Consider the following 25,761-nt stretch of genomic DNA (forward strand, 5'->3'; position numbering starts at 1 on the left):
CCTTAATCTAATGTCCACATATGAGGGAGAAACGATTTTTGGTCTTTTGGGCCAGGCTAACCTCACTCAGAATGATGTTCTCCAATTCCATCCATTTACCAGCGAATGATAACATTTTGTTCTTCTTCATGGCTGCATAAAATTCCATTGTGTATAGATACCACATTTTCTTGATCCATTTGTCAGTAGTGGGGCATCTTGGCTATTTCCATAACTTGGCTATTGTGAATAGTGCTGCAATAAACATGGGTGTGCAGGTGCCTCTGGAGTAACCTGTGTCACAGTCTTTTGGATATATCCCCAAGCCCACTCCCCAGTCTTAAGCCCTAAGCAACCACCAAGCTACTGTCTGCATAGATTGGCCTATTTGGGACAGTTCATATAACTGGAGGCACATAATATGTGCCCTTTTTTGACTGACTTCAATTCACTGAGCATAACGTTTTCAAGGATCATCCATGTTGTAGCGAACGTCTATACTTTTCTCCTTTTATGGTTAAATAATATTCCATTGTATGGATATACCACATTTTATTTATCCATTCTTCAGTAGATGGCCATTTGGGTTGTTCTCCTTTCTGGCCATTATGTATAATGCTTCTATGAATGTTCCTGTAGAAGAACATATGTTGACATGTTTTTAATTTCTCTTAGGAGATGCATTATTTCTGTGATTAATTATGCTTAATGCAATGCCTGAGAGAGTGTAACAGTGTTAATTTCCTTACCCTGACCTTCCAGAAGGTTATGAATGAAAGTTATTTCCTGCTTGCTGCCCTTAGAAGAAAGTCAGGCTGCCCCAAGAAGACTGATCTCTTTGGGTCAGTTCTAAAGTTACTGTCCCCAGGCGTCCTGGCATCCTGAGTAGGAGAGAAGATTGTTGCATCAGGTTTGAGTGTGGTGGCACCAGGCGTCCTGGCATCCTGAGTAGGAGAGAAGATTGTTGCATCAGGTTTGAGTGTGGTGGCAATCCCAGTTGATTCTAGTTGAGTGTGGTGGCAATCCCAGTTGATTCTAGTTGAAGGTATCGAGAAGGCAGATATCAAGATTTGAGGGGTGAGATCCAGAATTTGGAATAAAAAGAGACAAATTAGATTCCCAATTCTTTTACTTAATAATGAGCAGCCCTCTCATCCTGGATCTTCTCACCTTCCAAGTGAGAATAACAATAATTACATCTGAAAATGGAAGACTGCCAGGTTAGTGGGGGCAGCTGTTAACCCCTCAAGCTGTAGCTCCTTTGTGAAGCTGGTTCTTGCCTGCTGCTGGCTTACTGGCTGAGAAAGACCTTGGCCACTGGTCTCAGAATTTCATTATGTCTGCAGGCACAACCAGATTTAAAGTGATCTTTTCTTTTTTTGGTGCTGGGACTTGAACCCAGGACCCATGCATAGTAAGTAAGTGCTCATCCACTGAACACATGATTTCCATCAAAAACAATTTAGTTGGGTGCTTCAGTTATTCCTGCAATATTTATTTCAAAATCCATCTTTATTTGTTTATTTATTTTTGGCAGAACTGGGGTTTGCACTCAGGGCCTTACATTTGTTAGGCAGGTGCTGTTACCACTTGAGCAACTCCACCAATCCTTTTTTGTGATGAATTTTTTTTGATAGTCTCACAAACTATTTGCCGGGTCTGGCTTCGAACCTCAATCTTCCTTATCTCTGCCTCCTGAGCAGCTAAGATTACAGATGTGAGCCACCTGCGCGCCCCAACTTAAAGACCATGTTTAATCCCAGTACTTGGAAGGCTAAGGCAGGAGCATTGCTAGTTTGAGGCCAGCCTGGGCTATACTACAAGACCCTGTCTCAAAAATAAATAAAATAAATAAGTCAATGATAAATAAATAAATAAATAAAATGTTCATTTTTGAGCAGGTATTATGGGGTACTTGGGAAGCAAAGGCAAGAGGATCATGAGTTCAAGACCAGCCTGGGCTACATAGTGAGACTAGGTGTCAAAAATAAGAGTCCCTCTTTGTGCTGGAGGTATAGCTCAGTGGTAGAGTATTGCCTAGCATTTCTGAGATCCCAGCTTCAATCCCCAGTACCCCCCCAAAAAAGAATTTGACCTTTATCATATAGAAAGTTCTGTGTCTACTTGGGTCTGCGTTTCTACTTTCTATTTTATTCCACTGCTCTGTTTATTCTTAAGACTGAACCACACCTTTTTAATTATAGAGGCTTTACTATCTGACAGGAATAGTCTCTCACAACTCCCCAGTATCTTTTCGTTGTGCTGGAGATGGAATCCAGGGACTCACACATGCTAGAGTCCCCCACACCCCAATCTTTCTCTGAATTCTAGTGTTTTCCTAGCTCTTCTTGCATAAGTGCTAATCTTCAAGTATTTGGTGTGCACATGCTCCTGGAAGGGCCTGGTGGAGGGTAAGGAGTGGGATGGCAATTGAGTTGGCTCTTGCACCTGGGTGTGCTTACTTACTTCAGTAAAGTGGCTTTGTATGATTCTGTTTTCTTTTACATTCATGAGCACTGAAGGTGGCTGGTGGCTAGACAGCACTCATTCCAACAAAAGAACATTTTAAATAGAGAGATGTTAAGCTTGGTGGATTTGGATAAAGGATATGTATGAGTTTTGTTCTGTAGGCTTGAAATTACTTCACAATACAAATTTAGAGGTCATCGTGCTTCTAATATCACCCTGGCAAAAGCTTTCAGAAAGTCTACACAAGTCATGTTCACAGTTTCTGCCTTAGTTCACGTGTTGATTGACCTCTGCAAAGAAGTCCTACAAATCAGTCAGGCATAATCTGTTTACAGACTCTCTGTTGCTTTTCCTTCTGTGATCTGTGCTTCTGTAAGTGCCAATCATCCTGACATTATGCAGACATACAGCCCAAGGGAAACTCAGCCCAATCTTCAGCCCATCTGCTCTTCCACAAAGGGCCCCCTGTCACCTGTTCTGCTTATTTATCGTATTGTGTTTTGTAGTGGTCATTCATATACATTTTATTTCCTGTATGAGAACGAAAACTATGCGAGGGCAAATCTATTTTACATTTCTCCAAGGCTTCATTCAGTTCTCTGTGTGAAGTAGACATGACTATTGGAAGAATGACTTCCACAGCTGTTTGGTACCCATATAATCTTAACCTTGGACCCACTGAAACATCTGCACTGGGAAGTGGTTACCATGGACCAGGATCTAAATCTTGGTGATTACTACAGAAGAGGAGGTCATGAGAATGAAAGATCACTTATCTTTCCATTCAGGAGATAACTGTGGCAAACAAAGCAAAACAGTTGGGAAAGGATGAAATCAGAAAGCTGGATGCCTTGCAACTATGGTGGTGGCTGGAGGCAACTATAGGGCTTGCGGTTGGTGGCACAAAGCAAACCCAACACCCATAGATAATGACAGGGTGTAGACTTTTCTGCATTATTTGTCACAGCAATAATAAGACATGCTCATTATGGAAAACTTGGAAACATGGAAGGTATTGTTACTGTTGAAAATATTGATAAGTAGTGGGGATGGAAAAAAATGAGTTTTTCTTACCCAGTGACAACTATATTAATCCTTTGGTTACATTCACTTCTCTTTTTCCTTTTTTGGCAGTACTGGAGTTTGAACTCAGGGCCTCCTGCCTGCTAGATAGGCACTCTACCACTTGAACCATGCCACCAGCCCTTTTTTGTGATTGTTTTTTTTGAGATAGGGTCTTGTGAACTATTTTCCCTGGGCTGGCTTCGAACCTCGATCCACCTGATCTCTGCCTCCTGAGTAGCTAGTGAGACGCTGGTGCCAGGCTCTAGTCATTTTCTTATGTGTACAACTTGGAACATGAATAAACTCCTTAGGATGGTGTTATAATTGAAAAAAAAAGAATAGATTCCTTTAAAATATTGTCTTATTTATATTGGGTACAAGCTGTTGGATCTTATTTCTTTTGGCTGACATTACAATGTGAGCATTTTTGCCTTTAATAATAGTCTTCTTTTTTTTTAGTTTAGCTTTTTAATTTCCTTTTTTTATAACAGCTTGATTGAGGTGTGTAATTCACATACCATACGATTTATCTATTTAGAATGTACAGTTTAATATACATTCTGTGTATTCACAGGGCTGTGTAGCCATCACCACAATCAATTTCATTTAAAAAAGTTATTAGTTAATTTACTTACTTATTTTGGCAGTACTGGGATTAAATCCAGGGCTAGGCATGCGCTCTACCACTGAGCCAAACACCCCCAGCTCTCCTAGTCAATTTTAGCTCATTTTTCTTACCTCAGAAAAAAACCCCAGACCCACTTACAGACATTCCCAACTCCTTCCACCCACCCGTTCCTAACCTCAGCCACTGCTAATCTACTTTCTGTCTTTATAAAATCATATCTTCTTAAACATGATTACTTTATAATATTCCATTGGATAACCATATTATGGTTTATATTACCATTATATTACTTGACAATTGGGTTCTTTTAAATTTTTCATTATTATTAGTAACAGCTGTGAAAATGTATGCATATGGCTTTTCCGTCTTTAGGATTATTTTTTAGGATAGATTCTCAAAGTATAGAAATATATAATAAAACTGTGAAAAGACAGACCCACAAAAAAACTTCACTCTCCTTGCCCCCCCCCCCCCCGTGCACTGAATTAACAAGTGTTTGTGAAATTTGTCATGGTGCACAAGAAGTATAAAACAGTTACTGATCTTAAAGAGCTCAGCAAGACAAACATTGAGAATAATGAGCCAGAGTTCTAGGTCAAGGCTAGATTAGTTGCAGTACTTCCCTTTCATCATGGGGGATACATTCCATGACACACTGTGGATGCTTGAAATCCCAGATAGTGCTGGAACCCATATATACTGTTCTCTTCCTATACTACGTATGAAGTCAACAACAATAACTAACAATAAAATAGAGCAGTTATGGCAATATGCTGTAATGAAAGCTGTGAATGCATTCTGTCTCAAAATATCTTACTGTACTAAGTGTACCCTTCTTGTGACGATGAGAAATGATGCAGGGTCTACATGATAGAAGTGAGCTCCATGTCATAGCGTTATAATGCAGAGGTAGGCTGCTATCTGTGGGTAGCTTGAACATAAGCACTATAATACTGTGACAGACCATGTGATAACCAAGATGGCTGCTCAGGGACTAAGAGGTGGGTGGTGTGTACAGCGTGGATAAGCTGGACTGAGGGATGACTTACGTCTGGGTGTGTGGAATAGGACAGCAGGCGACTCCAACACATTAATTAGAGTGGCACACAATTTAAAACCTACAGATGGCTGGGCACCAATGGTTCACGCCTGTAATCCCGGCTACTCAGGAGGCGGAGATCAGGAGGACTGAGGTTCAAAGCCAGTCTCTGGCAAATAGTTCACAAGACCCTATCGCGAAAACAATCCATCACAAAAAAGGGCTGGGTGAGTGGCTCAAGGAGTAGAGCGTAGACCTCACAAGTGCAAGGCCCTGAGTTCAAATCCCAGTGCCACCAAAACCAACCAAACAAAAAACTTACAAATCTTTTCTTTCTACTATTGACTGTAGGTAACTAAAACCATGGAAAGTGAAGCCAGGCTAAGGGAGGATTAGTGTAACACAAAGTGAGACCATGGTGGTATTATAAAAGGAGCATCAGACTTGGGTTGGCTGTGTCACTTATGAGTTATTGTATGAACTTAAACAAATGGCCTAGCTCTTGAAACTTGGTTTCTTCATGAGAAAAATGGTAAGAGCACTGACATTGATTTCTGTAATGAAGGGAAATGATTTCTGTCACAGCTGAGAATGCAGAGAAAGAGCAAGAGTAAATGTTTGGGAGTTGAAAGCAATTAGAACTTGATTCCTCCCAGTTTGATGGCCTGTGATATACAAGAGAAACAAAAGGAAGTATACTTTTTTTTTTCATTTTTCTTTTATTATTCATATGTGCATACAAGGCTTGGTTGGTTCATTTCTCCCCCCTGCCCCCACCCCCTCCCTTACCACCCACTCCGCCCCCTCCCTCTCCCCCCCCCCTCAATACCCAGCAGAAACTATTTTGCCCTTATCTCTAATTTTGTTGTAGAGAGAGTATAAGCAATAATAGGAAGGAACAAGGGGTTTTGCTGGTTGAGATAAGGATAGCTATACAGGGCATTGACTCACATTGATTTCCTGTGCGTGGGTGTTACCTTCTAGGTTAATTCTTTTTGATCTAACCTTTTCTCTAGTACCTGTTCCCCTTTTCCTATTGGCCTCAGTTGCTTTAAGGTATCTGCTTTAGTTTCTCTGCGTTAAGGGCAACAAATGCTAGCTAGTTTTTTAGGTGTCTTACCTATCCTCACCCCTCCCTTGTGTGCTCTCGCTTTTATCATGTGCTCATAGCCCAATCCCCTTGTTGTGTTTGCCCTTGATCTAATGTCCACATATGAGGGAGAACATACGATTTTTGGTCTTTTGAGCCAGGCTAACCTCATTCAGAATGATGTTCTCCAATTCCATCCATTTACCAGCGAATGATAACATTTCGTTCTTCTTCATGGCTGCATAAAATTCCATTGTGTATAGCCACATTTTCTTAATCCATTCATCAGTGCTGGGGCATCTTGGCTGTTTCCATAACTTGGCTATTGTTAATAGTGCCGCAATAAACATGGATGTGCAGGTGCCTCTGGAGTAACAGTCTTTTGGGTATATCCCCAAGAGTGGTATTGCTGGATCAAATGGTAGATCGATGTCCAGCTTTTTAAGTAGCCTCCAAATTTTTTTCCAGAGTGGTTGTACTAGTCTACATTCCCACCAACAGTGTAAGAGGGTTCCTTTTTCCCCACATCCTCGCCAACACCTGTTGGTGGTGGTGTTGCTGATGATGGCTATTCTAACAGGGGTGAGGTGGAATCTTAGTGTGGTTTTAATTTGCATTTCCTTTATTGCTAGAGATGATGAGCATTTTTTCATGTGTTTTCTGGCCATTTGAATTTCTTCTTTTGAGAAAGTTCTGTTTAGTTCACATGCCCATTTCTTTATTGGTTCATTAGTTTTGGGAGAATTTAGTTTTTTAAGTTCCCTGTATATTTTGGTTATCAGTCCTTTGTCTGATGTATAGTTGGCAAATATTTTCTCCCACTCTGTGTGTGTTCTCTTCAGTTTAGAGACCATTTCTTTTGATGAACAGAAGCTTTTTAGTTTTATGAGGTCCCATTTATCTATGCTATCTCTTAGTTGCTGTGCTGCTGGGGTTTCATTGAGAAAGTTCTTACCTATACCTACTAACTCCAGAGTATTTCCTACTCTTTCTTGTATCAACTTAAGAGTTTGGGGTCTGATATTAAGATCCTTGATCCATTTTGAGTTAATCTTGGTATAGCGTGATATACATGGATCTAGTTGGTATAGGGTGATATACATGGATCTAGTTTCAGTTTTTTGCAGACTGCTAACCAGTTTTCCCAGCAGTTTTTGTTGAAGAGGCTGCTATTTCTCCATCGTATATTTTTAGCTCCTTTGTCAAAGATAAGTTGCTCGTAGTTGTGTGGCTTCATATCTGGATCCTCTATTCTGTTCCACTGGTCTTCATGTCTGTTTTTGTGCCAGTACCATGCTGTTTTTATTGTTATTGCTTTGTAATATAGTTTGAAGTCAGGTATTGTGATACCTCCTGCATTGTTCTTTTGACTGAGTATTGCCTTGGCTATTCGTGGCCTCTTGTGTTTCCATATAAATTTCACAGTAGATTTTTCAATCTCTTTAATGAATGTCATTGGAATTTTGATGGGAATTGCATTAAACATGTAGATTACTTTGGGGAGTATCGACATTTTTACTATGTTGATTCTACCAATCCATGAGCATGGGAGATCTCTCCACTTTCTATAGTCTTCCTCAATCTCTTTCTTCAGAAGTGTATAGTTTTCCTTGTAGAGGTCTTTCACATCTTTTGTTAGGTTTACACCTAGGTATTTGATTTTGTTTGAGGCTATTGTAAATGGAATTGTTTTCATACATTCTTTTTCCGTTTGCTCATTGTTAGTGTATAGAAATGCTAATGATTTTTCTATGTTGATTTTATATCCTGCTACCTTGCTATAGCTATTGATGATGTCTAGAAGCTTCTGAGTAGAGTTTTTTGGGTCTTTAAGGTATAGGATCATGTCGTCTGCAAATAGGGATATTTTGACAGTTTCTTTACCTATTTGTATTCCTTTTATTCCTTCTTCTTGCCTAATTGCTCTGGCTAGGAATTCCAGTACTATGTTGAATAGGAGTGGAGATAGTGGGCATCCTTGTCTGGTTCCTGATTTTAGAGGGAATGGTTTTAATTTTTCTCCGTTAAGTATAATGCTGGCTGTAGGTTTGTCATATATAGCTTTTATAATGTTGAGGAACTTTCCTTCTATTCCTAGTTTTCTTAGAGCTTTTATCATGAAATGATGTTGGATCTTATCAAAGGCTTTTTCTGCATCTATTGAGATGATCAAGTGGTTTTTGTCTTTGCTTCTGTTAATGTGGTTTATTACGTTTATTGATTTTCATATGTTGAACCACCCCTGCATCCCTGGGATGAAGCCTACCTGGTCGTGGTGAATAATCTTTTTGATGTGTTGCTGAATTCGGTTTGCCATTATTTTGTTGAGGATTTTTGCATCAATGTTCATTAAGGAGATTGGCCTATAGTTCTCCTTTTTGGAGGTGTCTTTGCCTGGTTTTGGGATAAGTGTAATACTGGCTTCATAAAATGTGTTTGGCAGTTTTCCTTCCCTTTCTACTTCATGGAACAGTTTAAGGAGGGTTGGTATCAGTTCTTCTTTAAAGGTCTGATAGAATTCAGCAGAGAATCCATCAGGTCCCGGACTTTTCTTTTTGGGGAGACTCTTGATTGCTGCTTCAATTTCATTTTGTGTTATAGGTCTATTCAGGTGATTAATTTCCTCTTGGTTCAGTTTTGGATGATCATATGTATCTAGAAATCTGTCCATTTCTTTTAGATTTTCAAATTTATTTGAATATAGGTTCTCAAAGTAGTCTCTGATGATTTCCTGGACTTCCATGGTGTTTGTTGTTATCTCCCCTTTTGCATTCCTAATTCTACTAATTTGGGTTTTTTCTCTCCTCATTTTAGTCAGGTTTGCCAGGGGTCTATCGATCTTGTTTATTTTTTCAAAGAACCAACTTTTTGTTTCATTAATTCTTTGTATGGTTTTTTTTGGTTTCTATTTTGTTGATTTCAGCTCTTATTTTTATTATTTCTCTCCTTCTATTTGTTTTGGGATTTGCTTGTTCTTGTTTTTCTAGGAGTTTGAGATGTATCATTAGGTCATTGATTTGGGATCTTTCAATCTTTTTAATATATGCACTCATGGCTATAAACTTTCCTCTCAAGACTGCCTTAGCTGTGTCCCATAGGTTCCAGTAGGTTGTGTTTTCATTTTCATTGACTTCCAGGAACTTTTTAATTTCCTCTTTTATTGTATCGATGATCCATTCTTCATTAAGTAATGAGTTATTTAGTTTCCAGCTGTTTGCATGTTTTTTGTCTTTACTTTTGTTGTTGAGTTCTACTTTTACTGCATTGTGGTCAGATAGTATGCACGGTATTATTTCTATTTTCTTATATTTGCTGAGGCTTGCTTTGTGCCCTAGGATATGATCTATTTTGGAGAAGGTTCCATGGGCTGCTGAGAAGAATGTATATTGTGTAGAGGTTGGATGAAATGTTCTGTAGACATCTACTAGGTCCACTTGATCTATTGCATATTTTAGATCTTGGATTTCTTTATTGAGTTTTTGTTTGGATGACCTATCTATTGATGATAATGAAGTGTTAAAGTCTCCCACAACCACTGTGTTGGCGTTTATATATGCTTTTAGGTCTTTCAGGGTATGTTTGATGAAATTGGGTGCGTTGACATTGGGGGCATACAGATTGATGATTATTATTTCCTTTTGGTCTATTTCCCCTTTTATTAGTATGGAATGTCCTTCTTTATCTCGTTTGATCAATGTAGGTTTGAAGTCTACTTTGTCAGAGATAAGTATTGCTACTCCTGCTTGTTTTCGGGGGGCCATTGGCTTGGTAAATCTTCTTCCAGCCTTTCATCCTAAGCATATGCTTATTTCTGTCAGTGAGATGAGTCTCCTGTAAGCAACAAATTGTTGGATCTTCTTTTTTGATCCATTTTGTCAAACGGTGTCTTTTGATGGGTGAATTAAGTCCATTAACATTAAGTGTTAGTACTGATAGGTATGTGGTGATTCCTGCCATTTAGTTGTCTTAGTTGTTTGAAGGTTTGATTGTGTGTACCTAACTTGATGGTACTCTCTACTGTCTTGCTTTTTCTTATCCTGTGGTTTGGTGCTGCCTGCCTTTTCATGGTTAAGTTGGGTGTCACTTTCTGTGTGCAGGATCCCTTGCAGAATCTTTTGTAATGGTGGCTTTGTGGTCACATATTGTTTTAGTTTCTGCTTATCATGGAAGACTTTTATTGCTCCATCTATTTTGAATGATAGCTTTGCTGGGTAGAGTATCCTGGGGTTGAAGTTATTTTCATTCAGTGCCCGGAAGATCTCACCCCACGCTCTTCTTGCTTTTAATGTTTCTGTTGAGAAGTCTGCTGTGATTTTGATGGGTTTACCTTTGTATGTTACTTGTTTTTTCTCTCTTACAGCCTTCAATATTCTTTTCTTAGTTTCTGAACTTGTTGTTTTAATGATAATATGTCGTGGAGTAGCTCTATTTTGATCTGGTCTGTTTGGTGTCCTGGAGGCCTCTTGCATTTGTATGGGAATATCTTTCTCTAGAATTGGGAAATTTTCCGTTATTATTTTGTTGAATATATTACGCATTCCCTTCGCTTGCACCTCTTCTCCTTCTTCGATGCCCATGATTCTCAAGTTTGGTCTTTTGATGGAGTCAGTGAGTTCTTACATTTTCTTTTCACAGGTCTGGAAGTATACTTTTTATTTAAAAAAAAAATACAGGGGCTGGGAGAAGCTCAGTGGTACGGCTTGTGGTTAACATGCACAAAGCCCTGGGTTCAATCCTCAGACCAAATCAAACAAAGCAAAACAAAAAACCACATTTATCTGAATTCAGACTATTAAACCATATTGTAGCAGTGTAAGCCTATTTCATAATTTTTATAATTGAGACTTTAATGATTTATAGCAAAGTCATGCTAACCTGTATCAGAGAGTGGTGACATCAGTAGTTATCAAGCATGAACCGAGGAGGCCTGGCCCCCAAACCTCCTCACACTGAGGGTTAGTGTTCGTCTTGAAGACCACTAACTAAACTGCACACTTTCTGTCTTCACCCTTCACTGAATGGTGAAGGCAAAGGCACCAGGTGGAAGTCTGTCCACATTGCCAATAAGTGAGGGGAAAAACATACTTTGCAAATACTGTCAAGCGAAAAATGTGTTTCCGTGCTCCTAAGGTGGTCAGATGCACCCTGTAGGTAAGAATGGTCTGTAAATGTGAGAAAATCTGTCCTGGCTTAGTAATGTGAGAATGAGATATCTTCAGCTGCCTCTGACCTCAGGATCACCTGCAGGTGCTGTCCAGTCTGCATTCCCCAGCTGCTCTAGCAAACAAACTGGCAGGTGTAGGCCAGGAAAATGCTGACCAGGTAGTTAAAAGAAAGTATTCTTGTCGGCCACAGAAAGTCCTGACATTACTCAGATTATTCTCTTTGTCTTGAGTGCAAAGGAGCCTTGTGATTGAAGCCAGTGGAGGGAAGTGCATTTGTCAGCTTTCCATTATTATAACAAATACCCTGAGACAGTCAATTTATATAAAGAGAAAAGGTTTATTTTGAACCAAAATAAACCTTTAGAGATTCCAGTCTAAGATCAGTTGGCTGTGTTGCTTTTGGACCTGTGGCAAGGCAGCACATTCTGGTGGGAGGTCATGATGGAGCAAAACCAGTCACCTCATGGCCAGGAATCCACAGACAGCAGGGAGGGGCTGGGGTCCATCATCCCCTTAAAGGGTACAGCCCCCTCCCCAAAGTGACCTGGAGACCTACCAGTAGGCTCCACCTCTTTTTTTTTTTAATTTTTTTTTATTATTCATATGTGCATACAATGCTTGGGCCATTTCTCCCCCCTGCCCCCACCCCCTCCCTTACCACCCACTCCACCCCCTCCCTCTCCCCGCCACCCCCTCGGGAAGAAACTATTTTGCCCTTATCTCTAATTTTGTTGAAGAGAGAGTATAAGCAATAATAGGAAGGAGCAAGGATTTTGCTAGTTGAGATAAGGATAGCTATACAGGGAGTTGACTCACATTAATTTCCTGTGCGTGGGTGTTACCTTCTAGGTTAATTCTTCTTAATCTAACCTTTTCTCTAGTTCCTGGTCCCCTTTTCCTATTGGCCTCAGTTGCTTTTAAGGTATCTGTTTTAGTTTCTCTGCGTTAAGGGCAACAAATGCTATCTAGTTTTTTGGGTGTCTTACCTATCCTCACTCCTCCCTTGTGTGCTCTGGCTTTTATCATGTGCTCAAAGTCCAATCCCCTTGTTGTGTTTGCCCTTGATCTAATGTCCACATATGAGGGAGAACATATGATTTTTGGTCTTTTGGGCCAGGCTAACCTCACTCAGAATGATGTTCTCCAATTCCATCCATTTACCAGCGAATGATAACATTTCGTTCTTCTTCATGGCTGCATAAAATTCCATTGTGTGTAGATACCACATTTTCTTGATCCATTCGTCAGTAGTGGGGCATCTTGGCTGTTTCCATAACTTGGCTATTGTGAATAGTGCCGCAATAAACATGGGTGTGCAGGTGCCTCTGGAGTAACCTGTATCACAGTCTTTTGGGTATATCCCCAAGAGTGGTATTGCTGGATCAAATGGTAGATCAATGTCTAGCTTTTTAAGTTAGGCTCCACCTCTTAAAGGTTCCACCACCTCGCAATATCATCACCTGGGAATCAGACCACACTTGGACCTTTGGGGATATTTAACATATAAACTATAACAAGAGGAACCAGCAGAACAATATCTGGGGTAGAGCTCACTTTGTGCTGGGGATGTCTGCATCACATTCCCAAGGTGCTCTGAAACAGGAAGAATCAAACTCCAAAGTAAAATACTGCCTTACAGAGGAAAGGGCAAAATAGAAGTTTTCTGTGGCTGACTGACATTTCAAGTGACATGAAAATAAATCCCATGGTTCAGCTGTACACCAGCAACTCTTAAACTTCAGTATCCTGTGAATTCCCTAGGGGAACTTCTAAATGCAATATCCTAGGTCCTACTCTTGTAGTCTGAGTCACTTGGTTTGAACTGGAGCTAGGACTCCACTTTTAGTAACTGTCCGTGCTGATAGATAGGTAGATAGGTAGACAGATAAGTAGGTAGATTGTATATGGATATGTGTGTACATACAATCACCCTTGTATATGTATTTATGCATATGTATATACAATCATCCTTCAGTATCTGAGGGGGATTGAGTCTAGGACCTCCCCCCCACATTCCAAAGCCCAAGGACACTCAAGTCTTTGTATAAAATGGTATAGTACTTGCATATAACCTACACACATGCTTTTACACTCCTATATGTTCTCTTTCTCTCCCTTCCTCTCTTCCTCTCTCTCTCTTCTTCTCTCTCTCTCTCTCTTCCTCTCTCTCTCTCTCTGTCTCTAGTGGAGATCAAACCCAGGGCCTTACACATGCTAGGCAAGTGCTCTGCCGCTTAGCTGCACCCCAGTCCTTGTCCCATGGTTTGTTTGTTTGTTTTCACTTTTTTTGAGGAAGCATTTCACTGTGTAGCCCAGCTAGCCTCAAATTCACAATCCTGCTGCTTTCAGCCTCCCAACTGTTGGGATTACAGGTATGCATCACCATCCCTGGTTCCATCTCATATACTTTAAGTCATCTTTAGATTACTAATAACACCTATAATGCTGTGTAAATAGCTGTTGTGATGTGGTGTTGCTTAGGGACTGTTGACAAGGAAACAGTCTGTATATGTTCAGTACCGATGCAGTTTTTTCCTCAAATATTTTTGATCTGTGCTTGGTTGAATCCAGATGTGGAAAGCTCTGACACAGAGTTGACTGCCTGTCCCTTGGGTGTCATGAGGCAGCACACAGCCTTTCAGGAGGTTCCTCATCTGTTTTAGACTCTTGGGTCTTCTTCCAGATGTGAAAATATTGGACTTTTTTTTTTTAAATACTACAAATTAAAAAATATATAAGTACTGCATAGAGGACTAGATAGGTAGATAGATAGACAGATAAGTCTGTTTTCAAGTCTTTTAGTTTATTGATTTTGCTTCTTTTTTTTCCCCTCCCCCTTTGGCAGTACTGGGGTTTGAACTCAGGGCCTTACACTTGCTGGACAGGTGCTCTACCACTTGAGCCACACCTCCAGCCCTTCAAATCTTTTTGTTTAAAGAAGATGAAGAAAAGAAGCATGAACTTTGCTAACCAGAAAATCATATTATGTAACTGCTTTTCCGTTCTGACTTATCAACTTCTTTTTGGCAACAAATACCTTCTGGATCTGCTTGCTAAGAACGCTCAGTTCAGAAAACAACTGTGTGTTTTTGCAATTGCTATAGTTTCTTTTCTATTCTTTGCTCTTCATAAGCTGAGAAAATAAGACATATTAAAATCATCAGAGCTGGACAGCTTGTAGTTGTATTTGCAATACAAACTCTCTTGAAAATGTAATTCTTGACGCGTGCCTATTATCCCAGCACTCAGGAGGCCAAAGGATCACGAGTTCAAAACCAGAAATGCAGCCAAACAATATGTGGCCTTATGTGTCTGGCTTCTTTCACTCTGTGCTGTCATAGTTTTTCCACCACCATGTGCTTCAGTCCTTTCTCTGGCTGAATCCACTGTATGGAGAGACTACTGTTGTACCACTGGTCAGTTGGTTGACATTGCCTCATTTCATTTTTATATATAAACCATTTTGTGTTTTAAGATTTGGGAAAATCAGCCTTTCCACCCCACCCTAGGGGGGCTTAAACATGCCCAGATTTACTTTTCCTAGTAGTCTCTAATGCAGAACTTCCAGACTTCTTTTTTTGCAATAACAGCAAAATTTCTGTAGACTATGCATAGCGTATTTCACCTCCTTCATGGTTGCCACATAAAATCCCCACCAGAGTTAGCAGGAAGAATGTTCTTAACTGCCGATGACAGTCAGAGGCGTCCTGTTTAATCCACAAATAACTAATCAATGCCAGAAGAAATATGAACAATGCTGTGATAAGTGGAAGCAAACAGAGGCCAGGCCTGAGACCTGAGTGGCTGCTTTCTTGGGCCCCTGTGTTTCCAGAATGTGTTTGCTGGATCACCAGAACATCAGCTGAGGAGAGAGGGGCAGACAGGAAGGCTGGGGTCCCAGAGGGCTCCCCTCTCCACGAGCTGGCACAGCTAGCTCCTCTCCTCCCTCCCTTAGGCACCTGCAGGTTTACAGGCTCCTGCACTGCTCTCTCAAAAAGATCTGACACCAGGCACTTCCTCCTTCCCACCTGTGCAGAGCACTTTCTTCAGTGTTTTTCAGAGAAGAATTTGGTTTGTAATTAATGATTTGACATTTTAGTATTCCAAGCTCCTTACAAAAAGAAAAGGAGTGTATTCATTGTAAGAGTTTTAAAAACTTACAGAAATGCTCAAACATACAAAAAAATATGAACACTCATGTACCCATCTTCCAGCTTCAAAATTTTCTAAGATATTCATGTCTAATTAAAATTATTAGCAATAATTAAGTCCATCTGGCTATGGGAAATTCTATTTTTATGGAAAACAGTTGAGTGGGAAATGTGTTGTTATTATTCACCATTCATTGTCCCTCTTGGTAAACAGTATGAGTCATAAGGCCAAATTGCCCAGGAAGAGATAAAGAATGCTGAGTTGTGTAAAAATCACCTAAGGACTTTCTTTTTTTCTTTTTTCTTTTTTTTTTTGGCAGTACTGGGGCTTGAACTCAGGGCCTCACACTCCCCACCAGCACCACCGGCACTGGGGATTGAAATCAGGCCTGTACTTCATGGGTTCTACCACTTGAGCCATGCACCCAGTCCTTTTGATTTTAGTTTGTTTTTCTTGTAGGGCCATCCCAGGCTGACCTTGAACTGTGATCCTCTATCACCGCCTCCTGAGTAGCTGGGATTACAGGCATATGCCACCATGCCCAGTCCATCTAAGGCCTTTGATTTGCCATCTTTAGATGCAGATTCCAGACTAGCCCCCAGACAGATGGTTTTGCTACATCAGAGAGGTGCCCAGGAATCTACGTGTCTAACAGGGGTCCCCAGGTTGACTGGAACAGGTCCCCAGTGGACCACACTTTGGGAAATGGCTCCATCTTCCAGACCTATAAAATGATAGTAAAGATTATCATGGCAATTTCAGTAACAGATATTCCAACTAACAAATCAGGCTAGGCTTGTCACCTAATTGATTCTTAATTGTCAGAGGCAAAAAACAAAAAAAACAAAAAAACCCTGATATTTAACACAAGCAGCATGTTCCATACCTTTATGAATTCAGAGGCACTGGTGGCTGATTGCTAGTGTGCAGGGAATTCTGTGCCCCCTTAATTCCAGACTCTGCAGCCCACTTGAACTTGCTCTCAGAATTCATCATTAGCTGTTTCTCTGGAGCCCGTGGTTTTCATGCTGGGAGTTACTGCTACCTGATGAAGAGCAAGTTCACTTAGTCCCATGTCATTTGAGGTGAAGGACTTCTTGTGAGTTTCGCTTGGGAAGCCATCCATGGTTTTCAGTGCATCCGACACAGTGGGTTCCCCTGCTTTTGGAAAAGCTATGCTTTTCTCCTGGGGAGAGCCGCTGTACGGGCTGATGGTGACCCAAGCACAGGCCTGGTGCTCTCCCGGAGCATGGAGACTGAGCCACACTCATCTTCGAGGCCTGGGTGCATCCTGCATACCACCTGGCACCTAGTCACAGTGCAGTGAGGAGGGCACCAGTTTGAAAGAGCGTGGTGGAGAGAGTTGCCAGCTCTCATGGAACAAGGCTGGATGGTGGGGGTTGACCTGTGTGGGGCCAGAATACAGCCCGAGCCAGAGTGCAGGCAAGGGCAGGGAGTGGCTGCTCCCCTTGACGTCTGGTGTGGCCCTCTGCCAGATGAGGACAGAAGGGCAGTGTCTGTGGGCCTCGCCACATGGAGAGACTCCAGAAGCATTATGAGAGGAACAATGAGTCCCTTCCTGTCCCTGAAAGGCCTTTCAGACTTGCCTCCATCATGGGATGGGCCTGGCTGCTTTCAAGAGCTGGGCTCAGTTACACCACAGATCTACTCTAGCAGGTACAGTGCTAGTTGCTGGGTAAGGAGACAGCCGGGCTAACAGGCAGGCCAGCGCTCCACCCTCTCCTCAATATAGCTGGTTTGCTGGGTCTGTCTGTCCTGGTCCTTGCTTGCTAAGCTCATGGTTCCCTGTCTTCCTTTTTTGCACAAGCAGCCCATGTTCACTCCCTGTCTTTGTTTCTTCCTCCCTGGCCTGTGCTGAAGAGTTCTGTGCATGTCTTGAAGCCCAGCCTTTTGATATCTGTGGGGCAGAGATGCCCACGCCAGGACATTGGACTAGCCACCCTGTCACCTGACAGGTGAACCATTCTGGGAGAGGGAGTAGAAATCCTGGAAACCTGAGGAGTTGGAACAGGGATTTCCTGGAAGTTCCATGGAAAAGAAATGTGAGTCCCTCCTTCCCCATCTCAATACTCCTGTTCTCTAGTCAAGGAGGCAGTGGCACTCTTAGGAGAGACTAGCTACTGGGTGTTGTTGCTTTCCAGAATGGCATGGGCCATCTTGCTGGCTTTCTCTGATGGCCTTATCTTCTGAGCCACCTCCACCTTCCTATCACACTTAGGCTTGTGTGTTGAGGGTCACTGCTATTCCTGCAGAGTTCTGTAGAGACTTGCTATTGAAATATGTGCTTTAATCAGTCACTTCCATTCATTTGGACGTCAGGTTCCAGAGTATTCCAAAGCTGCCACTTCAGAGCTGAGACCACTTCTTTAGCATCCACTATTTTTAGGTTTGAAGAACTCAATGCAATTCCTGGGTTTGCCAAGATCATTGTCTAGTCCTGGGTTGGGAGCAGCTGGGAGGGGCTCTCCCCAGGGGCTCACAGATGGGTGGGTGGGCTTCAGACACCTCAGACCAGCAGAGGAGTAGAGCACCCCTGCAGGGGTATTTCTGCCTTGGTGCAGACTTTATTTCCCTGTATCATATGACGAAAAACTCTTCTCTTTTGGGGGGATTATTAGCTCATCACAGTGGCTGTTAGTCTGAAAACGCATTCAGTTGTGTTTTGTTTGGCTCTGTAAGATCACAGGATTCTCCTTATCCTTGACTTTCCACAGCTTCGGTGACCCATGGTCACCCATGGTCACCCATGGTCCCAAAACACAATATGGTGCAATTATTTTCAGAGAGAGAGCGACCACAGTCGTATAAGTTTTATCATGGTATATTGTTACAATTGTATTATTTTATTATTGTTAATCTCTTACTGTGCCTAATTTATAAGTTAACCTTCATCACAGGTACATAGGTTTAAGGAAAAACCATCTGTGTAGGGCTTTATACTGTCTGGTTTTCAGGCATTCACTGGAGGTTTCGAAATGTATCCTCTATGCATGGGGACAACTACTGTATGTTCTCTTAAAATTATTGGTGACCTTAGCTAAAAGAGATCTAGGAAGAGGTTGGCAGGGGGTTTGAGTCTGGGGGAGGGGCTCAGGCTTGTGCCTGTGCCCCGTTCCTGGGGCAGGGACTCTACATGGTGCCACCCCCTCTCCTCTGTAGAATGTGTCAGGGATAGTGAGGGGTGTGGGCCCTGGATCTGCTTCCTTCTGAGGGAGGTCTGACTGGTGTGGTTCACAAGTGTGCGTCCCTATTTCCCCAGGCCACCTGGAGCTCCTCTCAGTGCTGACATGATGACAGTGTGCAGGCCGGCGGAGGGCAGTCACAGCCAGACTGAAAACCTGAGCTACCAACTGGCTGACAAGTAAGAACCCCTACACATGCCAGGTGGAGAAGTTGACCCTGCTTCTTAGTCCCCTTCCTTTCCTCATTGCTTGCCTTCCTCACTAACCCACTTCCTTGGACTAAGGGTGTGTCATTCTTGTGAGCCTCCCGTACATCATCCCCCGGTGCTGCCTCCCTTAACATTTGAGACCAAAGTGATCAAGAGAAGGTCTGACTAGTAAGGCGGGGGCTGTGATGTCCTCAGGCTGAATCTCCAGTATGCCTTCCAAGACAAGGTTGATTTTCTAGGTACTAGGCAGGAAAGGAAAGGAACTACTGTTTTCATCTGGGAAAATACCAATGATGCTGATAACCCTCATTTACTGTACAGTCACAACATACCAAATACTTTGTGTGGTCTGGCCCATTAGTGTTTATAGCCATCTTACTAGATGTATTTTGTTATTATGCCCATTTTACAGAGGAGGAAACTGAGGTTTAGAGGATTTAAACAACTTGCCCAACGTCACACAGCTGGTCAATGGTTGAATTAGGATCCAAACCCAAACCTGTTACATGATAAGACCCAACTGTTTCCTTCATCCCACTATACTGTCTCCCCAAGAAAAGCAGAAAGTGATTTTTAAAAATGATGGCTTCAGTGTCTATGGTTTACAACTAGCATAAACATTTATATCTAAGTTCTAGTGACTCTCCATGGACAGCCAAGAACAGTAACTAAGAACCCCTCACGGTGTTTGTCTTTCTGGTTCAGGGTCAAGGTAGAAGGTCCAACAGCTGGAGAAGGCTCTGGAAGGCAGCGATTTCTGTCCTGCAGTCCTTTCCCCGAGGCTGATCCAGAGCCCCCCTTCAGAAGGAGTGCCCTGCACAGTCTCCACACTGTGTCCTGGAGGCGGCAGTGGACATGTTCTGCTCGGACGTGATCATCAGTGGCCGGGCTGCAGACCTTGGTGCCAAAGAAGCCAGCAGGCCCCGAGGGAGGCAGGACCCCCGCCTGTGCAGCCGAGCTGGAACCCGGCACAAGCCCCCCAGCATAAAGGACAAGATATCCGAGTGGGAAGGCAAGAAGGAGCTGCCTCCCCTGCTCACCAGGAAAGTGGATGGGCCGGAGGATGATCTGCCCTGTGTGATGGAGAGAAGTAGCGAGGTGGCGAGAACTCGGGGAGCAGAGGCTAAGGATGGAGTGAGGCCTGACCCAGCGAGCACCAGGAATGACGGCAGAGGGGCAGCGAGAGCCGGGGAGCAGGACGCAGAGCCGAGGCCAAGCCTGGGCCAGACTGATGGGGAGCCCGGCTTTGGCCGTGGCCGGGAGCCGAGGCTGGGCAAACCCCGCTTCCAGAGTGATCACCTCTCGGTGCTGAAGCAGGTCAAGAGACTGGAGCAGGCCTTGAAGGATGGGTCAGCTGGCTTGGATCCCCAGTTGCCGGGGACCTGTTACTCCCCACACTGCCTGCCGGACAGGGCAGAGGAGGGGATCCCCCTCCCTGAAAGCTATGGAGGCAGAGGTGGCTCAGAAGCCAGTTCAAGGGGCCAGCACTTGGACCTGGAGGACAGGGAGCCAGCCCGTGAGACTGCAGAGGAGAAGAAAGGCCCGGACAGTGTGTACAGGGGTTCAGAGGGCTCCCCCCAAAAACCCTTCATCAACCCCCTGCCTAAACCCCGGAGAACGTTCAAACATGCTGGAGAGGGTGACAAGGATGTGAGCCCAAGCCCGAGCTTCAAGAGAGAGAAAAGAAACCTGCCTCCCCTGCCCTCCCTGCCTCCCCCGCCCCTGCCCTCCTCACCCCCTCCTGCCTCGGTGAACAGAAGACTCTGGACCGGGAGGCAGAGACCCAGTGCTGACCACAGGTAGGTGTGGGGTGGGCTGCAGCATCGCTGGATGAGTCTGTTGGCCTTATGCGCCTCAACTGCCAGTCCTCAGCCCAGTTATTTGTCACCTTAAACGGAGGGCTCTTGTAGTTAGGCAAGCTGTCCATAGCTAAAATAGTTTCCAGGTGTTGATTTTGTGCATATCCTCACTCACAAAAGAGTATTTACTTGAAAAAATTACTCTTTGGGTGTGATAAGGACTTGTAATTGGGATAGTGACCAAGAGGCTAAGTCACTGGTAGCCTCTAGTGTTTGAATCTTTTTTGGCTCTTCCTTTGCTATCTTTTCTTTTTTTTTTTTTTTTTCTTTCATTTTTCTTTTATTATTCATATGTGCATACAAGGCTTGGTTCATTTCTCCCCCCTGCCCCCACCCCCTCCCTTACCACCCACTCCGCCCCCTCCCTCTCCCCCCCTCAATACCCAGCAGAAACTATTTTGCCCTTATCTCTAATTTTGTTGTAGAGAGAGTGTAAGCAATAATAGGAAGGAACAAGGGGTTTTGCTGGTTGAGATAAGGATAGCTATACAGGGCATTGACTCACATTGATTTCCTGTGCGTGGGTGTTACCTTCTAGGTTAATTCTTTTTAATCTAACCTTTTCTCTAGTTCCTGGTCCCCTTTTCCTATTGGCCTCAGTTGCTTTAAGGTATCTGCTTTAGTTTCTCTGCATTAAGGGCAACAAATGCTAGCTAGTTTTTTAGGTGTCTTACCTATCTTCACCCCTCCCTTGTGTGCTCTCGCTTTTATCATGTGCTCATAGTCCAATCCCATTGTTGTGTTTGCCCTTGATCTAATGTCCACATATGAGGGAGAACATACGATTTTTGGTCTTTTGAGCCAGGCTAACCTCACTCAGAATGATGTTCTCCAATTCCATCCATTTACCAGCGAATGATAACATTTCGTTCTTCTTCATGGCTGCATAAAATTCCATTGTGTATAGATACCACATTTTCTTAATCCATTCGTCAGTGCTGGGGCATCTTGGCTGTTTCCATAACTTGGCTATTGTGAATAGTGCCGCAATAAACATGGATGTGCAGGTGCCTCTGGAGTAACAGTCTTTTGGGTATATCCCCAAGAGTGGTATTGCTGGATCAAATGGTAGATCGATGTCCAGCTTTTTAAGTAGCCTCCAAATTTTTTTCCAGAGTGGTTGTACTAGTCTACATTCCCACCAACAGTGTAAGAGGGTTCCTTTTTCCCCGCATCCTCGCCAACACCTGTTGTTGGTGGTGTTGCTGATGATGGCTATTCTAACAGGGGTGAGGTGGAATCTTAGTGTGGTTTTAATTTGCATTTCCTTTATTGCTAGAGATGGTGAGCATTTTTTCATGTGTTTTCTGGCCATTTGAATTTCTTCTTTTGAGAAAGTTCTGTTTAGTTCACATGCCCATTTCTTTATTGGTTCATTAGTTTTGGGAGAATTTAGTTTTTTAAGTTCCCTGTATATTCTGGTTATCAGTCCTTTGTCTGATGTATAATTGGCAAATATTTTCTCCCACTCTGTGTGTGTTCTCTTCAGTTTAGAGACCATTTCTTTTGATGAACAGAAGCTTTTTAGTTTTATGAGGTCCCATTTATCTATGCTATCTCTTAGTTGCTGTGCTGCTGGGGTTTCATTGAGAAAGTTCTTACCTATACCTACTAACTCCAGAGTATTTCCTACTCTTTCTTGTATCAACTTAAGAGTTTGGGGTCTGATATTAAGATCCTTGATCCATTTTGAGTTAATCTTGGTATAGCGTGATATACATGGATCTAGTTTCAGTTTTTTGCAGACTGCTAACCAGTTTTCCCAGCAGTTTTTGTTGAAGAGGCTGCTATTTCTCCATCGTATATTTTTAGCTCCTTTATCAAAGATAAGTTGCTCATAGTTGTGTGGCTTCATATCTGGATCCTCTATTCTGTTCCACTGGTCTTCATGTCTGTTTTTGTGCCAGTACCATGCTGTTTTTATTGTTATTGCTTTGTAATATAGTTTGAAGTCAGGTATTGTGATACCTCCTGCATTGTTCTTTTGACTGAGTATTGCCTTGGCTATTCGTGGCCTCTTGTGTTTCCATATAAATTTCACAGTAGATTTTTCAATCTCTTTAATGAATGTCATTGGAATTTTGATGGGAATTGCATTAAACATGTAGATTACTTTGGGGAGTATCGACATTTTTACTATGTTGATTCTACCAATCCATGAGCATGGGAGATCTCTCCACTTTCTATAGTCTTCCTCAATCTCTTTCTTCAGAAGTGTATAGTTTTCCTTGTAGAGGTCTTTCACATCTTTTGTTAGGTTTACACCTAGGTATTTGATTTTGTTTGAGGCTATTGTAAATGGAATTGTTTTCATACATTCTTTTTCCATTTGCTCATTGTTAGTGTATAGAAATGCTAATGATTTTTCTATGTTGATTTTATATCCTGCTACTTTGCTATAGCTATTGATGATGTCTAGAAGCTTCTGAGTAGAGTTTTTTGGGTCTTTAAGGTATAGGATCATGTCGTCTGCAAATAGGGATATTTTGACAGTTTCTTTACCTATTTGTATTCCTTTTATTCCTTCTTCTTGCCTAATTGCTCTGGCTAGGAATTCCAGTACTATGTTGAATAGGAGTGGAGATAGTGGGCATCCTTGTCTGGTTCCTGATTTTAGAGGGAATGGTTTTAATTTTTCTCCGTTAAGTATAATGCTGGCTGTAGGTTTGTCATATATAGCTTTTATAATGTTGAGGAACTTTCCTTCTATTCCTAGTTTTCTTAGAGCTTTTATCATGAAATGATGTTGGATCTTATCAAAGGCTTTTTCTGCATCTATTGAGATGATCAAGTGGTTTTTGTCTTTGCTTCTGTTAATGTGGTTTATTACGTTTATTGATTTTCGTATGTTGAACCACCCCTGCATCCCTGGGATGAAGCCTACCTGGTCGTGGTGAATAATCTTTTTGATGTGTTGCTGAATTCGATTTGCCATTATTTTGTGGAGGATTTTTGCATCAATGTTCATTAAGGAGATTGGCCTATAGTTCTCCTTTTTGGAGGTGTCTTTGCCTGGTTTTGGGATAAGTGTAATAGTGGCTTCATAAAATGTGTTTGGCAGTTTTCCTTCCCTTTCTATTTCATGGAACAGTTTAAGGAGGGTTGGTATCAGTTCTTCTTTAAAGGTCTGATAGAATTCAGCAGAGAATCCATCAGGTCCTGGACTTTTCTTTTTGGGGAGACTCTTGATTGCTGCTTCAATTTCATTTTGTGTTATAGGTCTATTCAGGTGATTAATTTCCTCTTGGTTCAGTTTTGGATGATCATATGTATCTAGAAATCTGTCCATTTCTTTTAGATTTTCAAATTTATTTGAATATAGGTTCTCAAAGTAGTCTCTGATGATTTCCTGGACTTCCATGGTGTTTGTTGTTATCTCCCCTTTTGCATTCCTGATTCTACTAATTTGGGTTTTTTCTCTCCTCATTTTAGTCAGGTTTGCCAGGGGTCTATCGATCTTGTTTATTTTTTCAAAGAACCAACTTTTTGTTTCATTAATTCTTTGTATGGTTTTTTTTGGTTTCTATTTTGTTGATTTCAGCTCTTATTTTTATTATTTCTCTCCTTCTATTTGTTTTGGGATTTGCTTGTTCTTGTTTTTCTAGGAGTTTGAGATGTATCATTAGGTCATTGATTTGGGATCTTTCAATCTTTTTAATATATGCACTCATGGCTATAAACTTTCCTCTCAAGACTGCCTTAGCTGTGTCCCATAGGTTCCGGTAGGTTGTGTTTTCATTTTCATTGACTTCCAGGAACTTTTTAATTTCCTCTTTTATTGCATCGATGATCCATTCTTCATTAAGTAATGAGTTATTTAGTTTCCAGCTGTTTGCATGTTTTTTGTCTTTACTTTTGTTGTTGAGTTCTACTTTTACTGCATTGTGGTCAGATAGTATGCATGGTATTATTTCTATTTTCTTATATTTGCTGAGGCTTGCTTTGTGCCCTAGGATATGATCTATTTTGGAGAAGGTTCCATGGGCTGCTGAGAAGAATGTATATTGTGTAGAGGTTGGATGAAATGTTCTGTAGACATCTACTAGGTCCACTTGATCTATTGCATATTTTAGATCTTGGATTTCTTTATTGAGTTTTTGTTTGGATGACCTATCTATTGATGATAATGGAGTGTTAAAGTCTCCCACAACCACTGTGTTGGCGTTTATATATGCTTTTAGATCTTTCAGGGTATGTTTGATGAAATTGGGTGCGTTGACATTGGGTGCGTACAGATTGATGATTATTATTTCCTTTTGGTCTATTTCCCCTTTTATTAGTATGGAATGTCCTTCTTTATCTCGTTTGATCAATGTAGGTTTGAAGTCTACTTTGTCAGAGATAAGTATTGCTACTCCTGCTTGTTTTTGGGGGCCATTGGCTTGGTAAATCTTCTTCCAGCCTTTCATCCTAAGCATATGCTTATTTCTGTTGGTGAGATGAGTCTCCTGTAAGCAAGAAATTGTTGGATCTTCTTTTTTAATCCATTTTGTCAAACGGTGTCTTTTGATGGGTGAATTAAGTCCATTAACATTAAGTGTTAGTACTGATAGGTATGTGGTGATTCCTGCCATTTAGTTATCTTAGTTGTTTGAAGGTTTGATTGTGTGTACCTAGCTTGATGTTACTCTCTACTGTCTTGCTTTTTCTTATCCTGTGGTTTGGTGCTGCCTGCCTTTTCATGGTTAAGTTGGGTGTCACTTTCTGTGTGCAGGATCCCTTGCAGAATCTTTTGTAATGGTGGCTTTGTGGTCACATATTGTTTTAGTTTCTGCTTATCATGGAAGACTTTTATTGCTCCATCTATTTTGAATGATAGCTTTGCTGGGCTATCTTTTCTTGATACTAGCTTGGAAACACATGTCTTGGGCCTACCCTGGTCTGCCATTGTCTTGACCTTGAA

The 25,761-nt window shown here is 41.9% G+C and overlaps 1 protein-coding gene across 5 annotated transcripts in view; it reads left to right on the top strand.

Moving 5' to 3' along the window:
• Dennd2a (DENN domain containing 2A) overlaps nt 1–25,761 on the top strand; it is a 96,429-nt gene that overhangs the window by 15,143 nt on the left and 55,525 nt on the right. For 4 of the 5 annotated variants that reach the window (XM_074062032.1, XM_074062053.1, XM_074062058.1 and 1 more), the window contains exons 2-3: nt 18,868–18,969; nt 19,705–20,798. In XM_074062032.1, coding sequence (XP_073918133.1) covers nt 19,855–20,798 — 944 coding nt within the window. In that variant the 5' untranslated portion in view covers nt 18,868–18,969; nt 19,705–19,854. Of the gene's footprint in view, nt 1–17,287; nt 17,651–18,867; nt 18,970–19,704; nt 20,799–25,761 lie in introns of those variants that run through there. The other variant, XM_074062045.1, reaches the window with a different exon arrangement.

This window comes from Castor canadensis, chromosome 2 (genome assembly GCF_047511655.1).
Source record: "Castor canadensis chromosome 2, mCasCan1.hap1v2, whole genome shotgun sequence".
In the NCBI taxonomy this organism is placed as follows: domain Eukaryota; kingdom Metazoa; phylum Chordata; class Mammalia; order Rodentia; family Castoridae; genus Castor; species Castor canadensis.